The sequence below is a fragment of the Neolamprologus multifasciatus genome, chromosome 17 (genome assembly GCF_963576455.1).
Source record: "Neolamprologus multifasciatus chromosome 17, fNeoMul1.2, whole genome shotgun sequence".
Lineage (NCBI taxonomy): Eukaryota > Metazoa > Chordata > Actinopteri > Cichliformes > Cichlidae > Neolamprologus > Neolamprologus multifasciatus.
Genome location: NC_140455.1, coordinates 34,438,906 through 34,451,491, shown reverse-complemented (window position 1 = coordinate 34,451,491; position 12,586 = coordinate 34,438,906). Strand labels below are relative to the sequence as shown.

Sequence of the window (12,586 nt, the reverse complement as noted above, 5' to 3'; positions counted from 1 at the left end):
ACTAACGTCAACTGTTATTCTGGAGTTAATGTTGTTTAGCACAAACATAACGAATCCCGAGAGTAACGGCATTGCCTCGTGATACACGTTAAAGTGCAACATATAATCGTTGTTGTGGGAGTTTTTTCCAGAATAGAAAAGTCATTTTTTGTCAGCTTAAACTTTAAATTAAAAAAAAAATCGTTTTGTTGAGGCAAAACAAAATGAAATGTGAGGAAATGTGTTTGAATGAACGTAAAGTTCTAAAATCATACAAACTTAGATGCCTGAAACGCTCTGATCTTATCTATTATTATTATTGTTGTTATTATTATTATTATTATTATTATTATTATTATATTGTTGTTGATGTATTATAAATGAAGAAAAAACACTCATCTCTGACCATGACGCACACAAGTAAACTGCACGGATGAAGGAAGTGAGATCCTCTGCGACATTCCTGTAGTTTTGTGGTGCAGTCCACAGTTCCCTGTGTCTAATATTTACTACATTGATCTGACATATAAATAACTGACATATAAATAACTTTCTCCCCTCCATAGATGAGTAGGAGCTGGTTAAAGCTGTGATGATGACATTTTCAGTCTTCCTTCACTGAGCCTCAGGTCTGTTTTAATTGTACCATCACAGCTCTGAACGCTTCAGCACACAGAAGTTGAAGAGGGAGCGACACTTAAACGCGCAGTAGGAATTTTACCCACCTCTCGTCCTATTGTATTAACAATGCGCCTGTGCGTATTGGTCACCCGGACAGCGGCACTTCCTAAATCTCCATGATAAAAAAAGAAAAAGAAAAAAGAAAGCCTCCTCGCCACCACCCCACCCGAAAGCGTCACAGAGGGGGAACACAGCAGGTTTATGGTAATAAGTCTCTGAGGAGGAGAGAGGAGGAGGAGAGCCGCGGAGCCATTTTGTACTCATTTTAAACTCAGTGTGTGTTTACGCAGCCGTGACGCGCCTGGACACACTGATACTATGGATACCCAGCGTCTTTTTCCACGTTGAGAAAAACTTCACCATGCGGGAGAAAAGTAAGACGCGGTGCTGGGAGAGGGAGACTTAATGCTTTTCTTTACTTTTTTTGCGGAGGAGTTTCGGTGAAGTTGAACGGGATTCGGCAGGTTTACAAGCATGGAGCCGCCGATGTGTTGCTGGGTTTGGGTTTGGGTTCTGTTCACCGTGCCGCCGCTCGCGGGATGTTTGGAGATGCACCTTTCGGAGACTTCACAGCCCGGGAGCCTTTTGGCCAACCTGTCGCTCGGCCCTGGGTGGACTTATAAACTTGACAGGACTTTATCTCCCAACTTCATTCAGAGTTGTTTCCAAGTTGGGAGGCTCGACGGTGTTATCCGCCTGTCCCACAAAGTTCAGTGTGCGCGCACACCCAGGAATCCTGCGCCTGTTTATTTCAGAACTGTCTCCTCCGCGTCCGGAGACGTTATCCTGACGCATTTTAATGTGTTCGTTCACGGCCAGGATTGTTTTATTAAATACAAGAGAAAGAAAGCGTCAGGTGAGCCAGACATCCAAATAAAACACCTTTCAAAACTGGAGGCAACTTCCTGCTTACCTGCAGGTATTCTAATTTTGAATGTAACAAAACTTTTACCCTCCTTCACGCAAAACACTGCCTTTTTGGATACTGAGTGTGTAGGAAGAAACGTTGTCGGGGTGTTCAGGCACGGAGATTTATTCCTGGCTAGTGACTTGTGTCTTAAACACAGCGGACAGTCGGAGGAGAAGCTTCACTGCGCGCTGCACGGCTCTCCGGGCAGCGGGCTCTCTGTGCAGCTTCATTTGACGCTCGTTAAAGCGCGCAAACAACACCAAAGCCCGTCAGAAACCATCCACAGACAGTCTGTTGTGCTGATCAGAAGGGGAAAGCGGCAGGTTAATTCATCTCCCCAGTTTCAACTAACCAACTATCAAGTGTCTGTGAGTGAGAATGAGCCCGCTGGGACGCGAGTTATCACCCTAAAAGCAAATGACCCGGATGATGGAGAAGCGGGGAGGCTGGAGTACAGCATGGAAGCCTTGTTTGATAAAAGGTCTGATGACTTTTTCTACATAGACTCACAGACTGGAAGCATAACAACTATCCAGGCTCTGGACAGAGAAGTCAAAGAAGCCCATCTGTTCAAAGTTACCGTGACGGACAATGGCACCCCCAAAAGATCTGCCACTTCTTACCTCACTGTCACTGTAAGTGACACCAACGACCACACCCCTGTGTTTGAGCAAAATGAATATCGAGTCAGCATCCGAGAAAACGTAGAAGTGGGCTTTGAAGTTAAGACAGTCCGGGCCACTGACGGTGATGCTCCCTCCAACGCCGACATGATTTATAAAATTGTGAACGCAGACGAAGTCACCTCTGCGTTTGAAATTGACCCCCGGAGCGGCCTGGTGAGGATCAGAGAGCGGCCTGACAGGGAGACCCGGGCCCAGTACCAACTGATCGTCGAAGCCAACGATCAGGGGAAGGATCCAAGTCCCCGCAGTGCCACCGCCACAGTTTACATCACTGTGGAAGACGAAAATGACAACTACCCACAGTTCACTGAAAAGAGGTACGTGGTGCAGGTCCCAGAGAACGTGCCAGTCAACACCAAAGTGATCCAGGTGGAGGCGACGGACAGAGATGAGGGAAACAATGCCAAAGTTCACTACAGCATCATAAGTGGCAACGTTAAAGGGCAGTTCTACATTCACTCCCCCACTGGTGTCATTGATGTCATCAATCCTCTTGACTATGAAAAGATTCGGGAGTATAATTTAAGGATTAAGGCTCAGGATGGAGGCAGGCCTCCGCTGATAAACAGCACAGGGATGGTGGTGGTGCAAGTGGTGGACGTCAATGACAACACACCCATGTTTGTCAGCACACCCTTCCAGGCTACAGTGCTGGAAAATGTGGCCGTTGGCTACTCTGTCATCCACATTCAAGCCATTGATGCCGATTCAGGGAAAAATTCTCTCCTGGAATACCGCATTACCGACACCACGCCGGGTTTTCCGTTCACCATCAACAACAGCACAGGCTGGATTACGGTTAGTGAGCCGCTCGACAGGGAGGAAATTGAATTTTACACCTTTGGCGTGGAGGCGAGAGATCACGGGACACCTGTGAGGTCCTCCTCTGCCAGTGTCAGCGTCACAGTGCTGGATGTGAACGACAACACGCCCGCATTCTCAGAGAAGACCTACTCACTGAAGATCAACGAAGATGCTGTGGTCGGCAGCAGCGTGCTGACAGTGACCGCCGTGGACAGGGATGTGAACAGCATGGTGACGTATCAGATCTCCAGTGGCAACACCAGGAACCGCTTTGCCATCACTAGCCAGAGTGGCGGTGGCCTCATCACCTTAGCCCTTCCCCTGGACTACAAGCTGGAACGCCAGTATGTCCTGACAGTCGCCGCCAGTGATGGAACACTTTACGACACCGCCCAGGTGTTCATCAATGTCACCGATGCCAACACACACCGGCCTGTCTTCCAAAGCGCCAGCTACCACGTGTCTATCAGTGAAGACAAACCAGTGGGCAGCACCGTGATAGTGATCAGTGCGACAGATGAAGACACGGGGGAAAATGCTCGTATCACATACGTAATGGAAGACAATGTTCCTCAGTTCGAAATTGACCCGGATACAGGTGCCATCGTAACCAAAATGGAGCTTGACTATGAGGATCAGGCTTCCTACACTTTAGCCATCACTGCCAAAGACAATGGCATCCCCCAGAAATCTGACATCACTTACGTAGAGATCATCATCAGTGATGCCAATGATAATGCTCCTCATTTTCTCAGAGACATCTACCAGGGGAGTGTTCTTGAGGATGCACCTGTCTACACTAGCGTGCTCCAGATCTCTGCTTCAGACAGAGATAGTGGCTCAAACGGCAGGGTGACCTATACATTTCAAGGTGGGGATGACGGTGACGGGGATTTTCACGTAGAGCCTCACTCTGGCATCGTCAGAACCGCTCGCAAGCTGGACCGGGAAAACGTTCATGTCTATAACCTGAAGGCTTTTGCCGTGGATAAAGGTGTTCCGCCTCTGAAAGCTGCTGTTTCTATTCATATTGTAGTCCAAGACATAAATGACAATGCTCCAGTGTTTGAGAAGGATGAGCTTTTTATTGACGTGCAAGAGAACAGCCCGGTGGGATCAGTCGTGGCCCAGATCACTGCCACAGACCCCGACGACGGCACTAATGCTCAGATCATGTATCAGATTGTAGAAGGAAATATTCCAGAAGTGTTCCAGCTGGATATTTTCAACGGAGACCTCAGTGCACTCACAGACTTGGATTATGAGACCAAAACTGAGTATGTCATAGTCGTTCAGGCCACATCAGCACCGCTAGTGAGCCGTGCTACTGTGCACATCCGCCTAGTAGACATGAATGACAACGAACCGGTGCTGCACAACTTTGAGATTCTCTTTAATAACTATGTCACCAACAAGTCCAACAGTTTTCCATCTGGAATAATAGGAAAGGTTCCGGCTCATGACCCGGATGTGTCGGATAAACTGCGCTACAAGTTTGAGTCTGGAAATGAGCTCAGTCTGCTGCTGTTGAATGAAGAAACTGGGGATCTGAGGTTGAGCAGGGATTTGGACAATGACAGGGCTCTGGAAGCACCCATGACTATTTCTGTTTCAGGTAAGCAGTCAACCGTTTCTTAAGTCCGATGTTTTTCTGAGAAAATCACACTTTTCCTGTCAGTTTCATAAAATGTGTTGAAGATGGAAATTTCCCCCAATATGTGATTCATCACCACACTTTGGAGTCGGTGTAGAATTTTCTCATGAATGGAGACAGCTGCAGTGTTGACTGTATGATCAGTGACGTGTTTGCTGCTGGCTCTGTGCAGCATCCAGCTGTGCTGCTTTACGTAATTGCTGATAAATGTATTGTCTGCAAGTGGTGGGTAGAGGTAATAAAAAGGTGCCGTTCACAGGGCACCCTCATAGCTCAGTGGCTTTGTTGTTGCAGTTATGTGGGTTTTGGTGAAAAAGCCGGCGCGCACACATGCATGTAGTGCAGATACATGAAGGCTGCTGATTTCCTTTTCTCACTGGAGTTTGTCCATGCTAGCACTCTTTAAAGTGCATGGGATGAATGTGCAGGTTCACTGCAGGAGGGAGTGGGGGGTGGATGAAGATTTTTTTTGTAGCTTTTCGTGCTCTGCGCCTGTTTTTCACGCATCGATTTTTGAATGAAAGAGAAGTTTGGATACGTTTCTGTGGTGGGGGGTTGGATCTGAAGGCTTAGATCCAAACCCTGCTAAGTCATGTAGAAAGAATTTGCACTGAGTTTCTTTTTCTCCAAGACAGAAACACACTTTGTTCTTTAAAGTTAAAGATTAGACAAATGCAAACATTTGGACATTCACACCCAAACTCAGAGGATACCTGCTACAGAGATGAGCAGATACAGAGGCTCATATTTAGCTATTAATCAAGAAGAATAAATGTATTTCTCTAGCTCTCCTGTTACCTGTCAGTAGCTGCAAAACCTGTCTCTCTCTTTGCCTTTCTTATTTTTTTCTCACTCTCATGCTTTCTCTGCTTGATCAACCAGAGCACTTTAAACTCCCCAAAATGGGCAAACAGCATAACACAGCTTGATCGGTTGAGCTCTCCCAGCTTTTTTTTGTTACTCTGTCATGTCTCCTAACATATGCACATGTTGGTAGAATGCAGATGAGCTGCTATGATCCAGGGTACAACAGGGGAATCTGAATTCCCAGTCCATCCGTCTAGCTTTTTGCACTATAGATCATTGTGACTGGTAAAAGTATTTAAGATGAAATTACATGTGAGAAAATGTGTGTCTTTTTGTCAGTTAGCCATATTGGTCTTGCAATCTCCTCTCTGTATTCTGACAGAAACATTGGTGTGATAATGCAGCTGGAATCGAGCTTGACCTCCATGTCATGGTTCACAGGGCAGTGCAAGGCTTTCACAAGAAGTGCCTTCATTGCTGGAGGACTTGTGCCTTTGTCTTTGTCTCAGACAAAAGGCTGACTGTCCTTTTTTAAGTGCTTTATTGCTGTTGTAGTCGACCTGCGGAGCATCTGAGACCCCAGCGGCTCAGCAGGTTACAGGCTGTATAGCCCTCATTCGCTGTCTCTGCTTTCATGCTTGTCATTGACAGCTGACGGGTCTTGCTGTATCCTTGACTACAGTGACCTCTTGATGGTCCCTTAAGCGGGGGTGGGGGTGGGGCAGTCTTCTTAATTAGTTGTGGCCTTGTGCACCCAAACACATAAATATATGTAAGCACACCTTCATGCACAATTAAACAGATGTGCACACTTACACTGAAGAGCTCCAACTCCCTGTTTTTTTTCCTTTTTTTTGTGATGTCAAGTGTTAAGCAACCATTACTGCTGATGGCTTGGCCTTTTGACCTTTGGGCTTTCTGGAGAGGAAAGCCTTTGGGGAATTTTAGGCTATCAGCAAGTTAACAAGTACTGTGAGTCAGTACACCAGCTGTGTTTCAGTCCGTCTTAAATTAGGTTCCCTCTGGCTTTTTTCCCCTCTTTGTGTAGTTTTACCTCTTTTTACTAGGGGTGCAACAATACTCGTATGGATATTGAACCGTTCGATACAGTGCTTTCGGTTCGGTATGCATATGTATCAACAATACAAAATTTTTAATTTATTTCATCAACTTTTCTTCTGACGGTGCTGTCTGTGTTGAGCGCTCAGTGGATCTGCGCTCGACATTGCAGCCTAGGCGGAGTAGTCGAACGCAGATTCACTGAGCTCAGGGCAAGCTAGCAAGACAGACGTTAAGCTCTCGTTGCAACATGGCAAATTGAACCTCCCCCACCCTCATTCATATCTGGCGTTTGGAACTATTTTGGTCTTCATGTGAAGTATTACCCTGAAGGTAAGCCCGTCATGGACAAAAGTAAAACAGTATGTTGGATGTGCCACCCAATGCTCAATTACATTGGTGGGAACTAGTGCGTTAGCGCAGTTAGCTCGTTAACGTGTTGACTCCGTCCAGCCCCATGCACGGGGCGATCCGTGGTAGCTCGTTAACGAGATTTGCCGTGTTGTGGCGTTAACGTCATTTCAGATTAACGCTGACAGCACTAGTGGGAACACAACGAATATGACTGCACATTTACGCCAAAATCATCCTAGTGCAAAGACAAGTGGAAGCAGACAAGAACAACAAGCAGGCATGCTACAAACTTTACCCGAGTCATTTAGACAGCCGTTAGCACATGATTCTCCTTATGGGGACCTGATATGTTTAATATGCTGCTGAGAATACAGCCCAGAAGAAGCGTATAGTATAGCTTTTATTTTGGAAAGAAAAATATATATTTATAATTTTAATAAATGACAAATAAAAAAGGCATGAACATTTTTTCTTGTATCGAAAAAATATCGAACTGTGACACCAAAGTATCAAACCGAACCCTGAATTTTGTGTATCGTTGCACCCCTACTTTTTACCTCTTCTTTGTTGCAAATCTAAATTAGGTCCAAATTCCAGTTCAGGACCAGAACCAGATCATATTGCTATACAGTGTATACGTATGGATCCAGTCTAATTGTTGGCAGACCTCTTTGTATCCCTTTCATCAGGCCCAGTTCATACTGGGTCTTTCTCGGGGTGTGCGTACCTTTTCCACATATCATTTGAATAGGTTGCGACTAGTTATACATTTGACAATGAGAGTGATGACACCGTCTTATTTTCATTTAAACAAGCCCCATCAGCAGAACATAAGACCACTTATTGATGTATTGAAGTGAGCACTGTCTCATTTAGAGAGGGAAAGGTTGAAAGCTGTCACTCTTCTTATGCTACTAATCAAAGTTCCTCCTAAAACCTGTGTAGGTCATGCACAGGTGTTTTTCTTCTGGCAAACAGGAGGCCTGAGAATGTTTCCCGAGCTCTCTGCTGAAACACAAGAATGCTCTGATAACTCTACCGAGATACACTCACTTAACACACTTTGCTAGCCACAACACTGTTCCATCTGTCCTCAATCTCTCCCTCAGTATTTGTGTGTGTGTGCGTGTGTGTGTGTGGTAGCTCTGTTCCACAGCTGACGGTTGTGTGTTCCGGTTGTAAGAGCTCTTATCTTAGCTTGTCAAATTTCACTTTAAACCTTTGGGGTTTCTCTGTTTTCTAAAAGATGAGTATCTGTCATTTTATGATGAGCACAGAGACATAGCTGTACTTTATTTGAGTGTAACGTACCTACTCTTTTTTTCTGCTATATGTAAGATTATATGTAAACCTTTGGTGCACCAAAGTCCTGACAGTGACAGGTTTGTGAGTGGGTATAGAAGAAACTATTTGAGTTTTACTGTAAATGTAACTGGTCAGTCAGCTTTCTTTTGTTCCATTCACGGCTGTAAAACCAAGCAAACCATGCTGGTTGGTGGCCAGAATTGAAAAACTAAAGGCCAAGATTGTCTTTTGTCATGAAGTTTGCAGTCTGAATAATAATTGATGTTCTTAACTGTACAGTAAGTCAATTTTTTTTAGGTTCTTTAATAGACAAAAAGCATTTTCTTGACAAATATACATAGATTAGTGTATAATTACATCTTCCGCCACGTTGCCCTGCCATCTTGAACGCAGTGGCGAGATAGACATTGCTATTTAACCTAATCACATTTTATGTATGTCTCGAGACACAGCTCGAAGTTGCCTCTTTCAAACTATATATGACATTTAACACTCGTACATGTATGTTTTCTTCGTCTCATTATGCCTTTCTCCACCTCCTTGTCATCTGCCTTATCCACTGTTGCTCTTTCATTTTCACCTCATCATCCTCACCCCAGGCCTTAACTCCTGAACTTAAGACAGAGCTGTAAGACACAAAAAACGTATTTATTCTTGATACTGTCACAACTACTTATTGTCAGCAGATTAGACATGTGATCCTCCGGACAGCTGACAACGAGCTGGCTAAACAGCAACAGCTGGTTGTTAGCTAACATCATGCCAGCTAATGTTACCTTTTCCTCTGATAAAGAGTTGTTTACTTTCTCACACTGTATGCAAGTTTATTCACTACTTGTTGGGGTTTAGCAATATTAGATCCACTTCAAAGGAAGTTTCACTAACAGAGGCTAACAGCAGAAAATACAGCAACACTTTATCACAGATAAGTTCAGGATATCCTTAACAACTCACCTGGCTAGCCCTTGTGATGGGGTGGCCAGGTGTAAATAAATTCGCACTTCAATTAGGAGCACTAAAAAACAGAAATCACTTGAATGCAGTCTGCTGATCTGTACTGGTGAGAGTTTACACATGTTCCTTTAAGTGTTGGTGAAACGGGACTTTATACATATCTTAATTAATGTTTGACCTCAGTAGAAATCTTACATGTGATTGAAGTAAGTCTGTTTCATTAACCACTGTGAACACAGTGCACATAGGAAAGGCAAATGTCAATAGCAATAAAGCTGGTGCATGTTCCTTTTTAGGACTGGGCAGATCAATAATGTTAGCTGCTAGCTTATTCATCTCTGTAGCTCCCATTCATCATATATACACAACGCATTGCCTGTTTTTTTTCCTTTTTCCAAGGAAACTATATCTCAGGCGAGGTTTATAATTGTTAAAGCATGCAATAACAGGCTATAGGAGGAGTTGTGCCATATCACTCATTGATGCAGCAAAGCACGCCATTACTTAAACAATTAGGAATGATTTATGCAAAATCGTCTTTTTCTACTCAAGCTGAGACGGCATGATGCTACACGCATGCATTCACCCCACTCCTCCCTCCACCTCGCGCCTCCTTTTGCTTCCCCATCTTTTCCCCATGGGGCTTTTGCCAAGCCTCCCTGCAATGGGTTTGGCTCCTAATCCTGTTGGAAGAGCTGCATAGCAGAGCTTTTTAACATTTCTGTTCTCGTCCCTGTACGACCCCCACCACTTTCTGTGCTTTCCCCTTTTATAATATGCATAATTCGATTTCTGCCTTAAGACAGGAACTTCAGCTTTGAGCGTGCTCTAAATTCAGGCCAAGTAAAATAATGTATGCTGATTGGTTCATTTCAGCAGGCAGACCACTTAAAAACATTCCTGTGAGAACCACAGCTTTATAATTTATAAGGAAACATCAGTGTAGTTGCATTTGTATCATACACTGCAGAGTGTTGGGTGTAATACGCAGCCCTTTGTGGCTTTTCATTCTTTTCAATCTCTTTAGCCAAAACATAGTCTAATCCAGCCTTCCTCTCTTTGGCCCCCATCCCTGGTTCTTGGTGTTCTTCCTCGAGTTCCTCTACTGGAAGCAGTTGTGGTGATGCACAGGCAGACATGACCTTTCACATGTGAGATCAAAGCAGGACATGGGGCATACATATACATACACAGTCAGTGCTGAGAAATAACTCCTCTACACATGACACATGACCTCAGGCTGATGGATGGGACAGACAGGGGGCGGACTATAGGGAGAAGAAGGAGGACGAGAGATTGTGATGTAGCTGTTTTTGTGCATTTCACCAACAACAGCTGGATAAAAGTCTGGTCTCTTAAGTCAATGTCAATAATGGAAATAGAAATGAATTAACTTGAAACGTGTTCCACAACTATTCCTGATATGTGATATTCAAACTTTCTAACTGGCCAATCGCACTGGCTTTAAAGTTTTCCTGTTGTGTCAGTGTGTTTGGCGTTTGGCATGCACAGCAACCGATAACCGATTTCCCCAAGACTCTTCCCTCTCTATCACCATGTTTTTATCTCTGTCACTTCTTGTACTTTCCTCAAAAAGGTTCCCACTGCTCGAACATGCTCCTGCATAGTTTTGCTCTCCTTCCATGTGCCTGTTGAGGCTAAATCTGTCCTGAGTCGTTACAGGAACTTATTAGATTACTGTCCTCCCTTCTCTATCATGCCTGTCTGTCTCTGTCTCGCTCACTTGTCAAGCTGCTTGTCCTTTCCATTTTGCATGCGTCTAGTGTTATAGGTTTGGGCACGTGGCCTTAATGCGTTGATGTTGATTAGTAGGTTCAATGCTTCGGACCACACTGAATTCATGCATGGATTGACAGTCCTAAAGGGGATCCTAGTGTAGACCCTTATGTTGGGATTATAAACCCTTGTGAAAGTGCACATGGGCAGCTGTTGGCAGGGATGAGTAGATGTCCTCATGAATGTATTTTTCAGTCTTTGAGGACCTATAAATAGTTATTGGTCTTGTAGTTAAGTAAATTGTAAGGCATTTTAATGATGAAATACGTCACCCACGATACGATATGTTGTATGTATGTTTCCTGGCAGCAACGTGAGCAACAGGAAGTGAATTAATGCGTTCCAATTGAAGTCAGAAGGCGGAATTTCTGGGTGCTAGTTTAGCTAGGCTCGGGCTCGGGACCTGTCGTCCACATTTTCGTCTTTAACAGGAAATAAAGATGGAAAAAATGCTCAAAATAGCAGGTTAAAGATATCACAGTTATATTAATGTTTTTAACTTGCTCCATACGCTTTTGTCCTACGTGTGGCCAGCCGTGTCTAAAGCACCTTATTTGTCAGAACTGAAAATGCAATTGAGTCTTTGGCCTGAGGCGGGGTAGAGAAGAACACAGATCAAGTGTAATAACAGTGTTCGTATCTCCTCGTCACTGTTTGTGTGCTCAATGAGCGAGAAAGGAATCGCATTCATGCTTAATCTTGTACATTTACTGTGGGCTAATGTGTTGTAGTTGTGTGTGTGTGTGTGTGTGTTTTGCTATGTGGGCATGTGCACCTCCAGGCTGTAGTCTAGAGTTTGAAGTGTAAATACCAGGGGATCAAGACAGGTCACTGTGGAACTCCACTGATGTCTGAATGCTCAATTACAGGCTAGAGAGTCGAGGGACGTTTAAGGATCTAAAGCTGTCTGCTTGATGCCGTCTTTGGCTGCGAAAAGAAATATGGCCGCACACTGATAAGTTAGACAAGGATCCACTTTTTTTCTCACTAAAGGAAAGAAATCGCTTCTAATTTGTGTGAAATATGACAGAAAACTGTCTTCGTTGGAGATTTCATTTTACTTTCTCCCAGATCAAAAACGATATTTCACATCGACTGTGCCTCCCGGCCAAAGTATTATCTGCTTATCTAAGTCTGCCTTATCCGTCCACCTTTTTTAATTTCAGACACGTTTCCTCCCGCACACTTAATCCTCATGCTTTTGTTTCCAGCAGGAAATCTCTTGTAGCTGCCCGGAAAGTCAGCTAGAAAGTGAGGTGCCTTCCCATCATGCAAGTGTGTTTGCTGTGGGGATTTCAAAGGAGTGGGGGTGTTTGTTTGCAAACACCCATGCCCAGGGTTTGGGTTAGAGATGGGTTAGGAAGTACAAATGTGGTTCTACCTTAGAGTTTTGGCTTTTCTGTAAGTTTGAGTGTGATTTTGTGCATTTTTGAATTATGTCGAAGGATGTGCTGTTTAAAGACGACCCCTCCCCCCCTTCCCTCTCGGTCACACGCACACTCTTGGGTAAGGCTATCTCTTGTTTGCCTGCTGCTTGTTTACATGCTTCAAGACAGTGAGACGGTGACAGGTTTTAGGTGGTGGAGGGGTGGTCCT

General features: G+C 44.4%; 1 protein-coding gene across 10 annotated transcripts in view; it reads left to right on the top strand.

Annotated features, from left to right (window-relative positions):
* The first annotated feature begins 459 nt into the window (after positions 1-459).
* Positions 460-12,586, top strand: part of celsr1a (cadherin EGF LAG seven-pass G-type receptor 1a) — a 117,504-nt gene continuing 105,377 nt past the window's right edge. For 2 of the 10 annotated variants that reach the window (XM_085137727.1, XM_085137722.1), the window contains exon 1: positions 461-4,675. In XM_085137727.1, coding sequence (XP_084993853.1) covers positions 1,135-4,675 — 3,541 coding nt within the window. In that variant the 5' untranslated portion in view covers positions 461-1,134. Of the gene's footprint in view, positions 4,676-12,586 lie in introns of all 10 variants that reach the window. The other 8 variants (XM_085137725.1, XM_085137723.1, XM_085137730.1 and 5 more) reach the window with 6 other exon arrangements.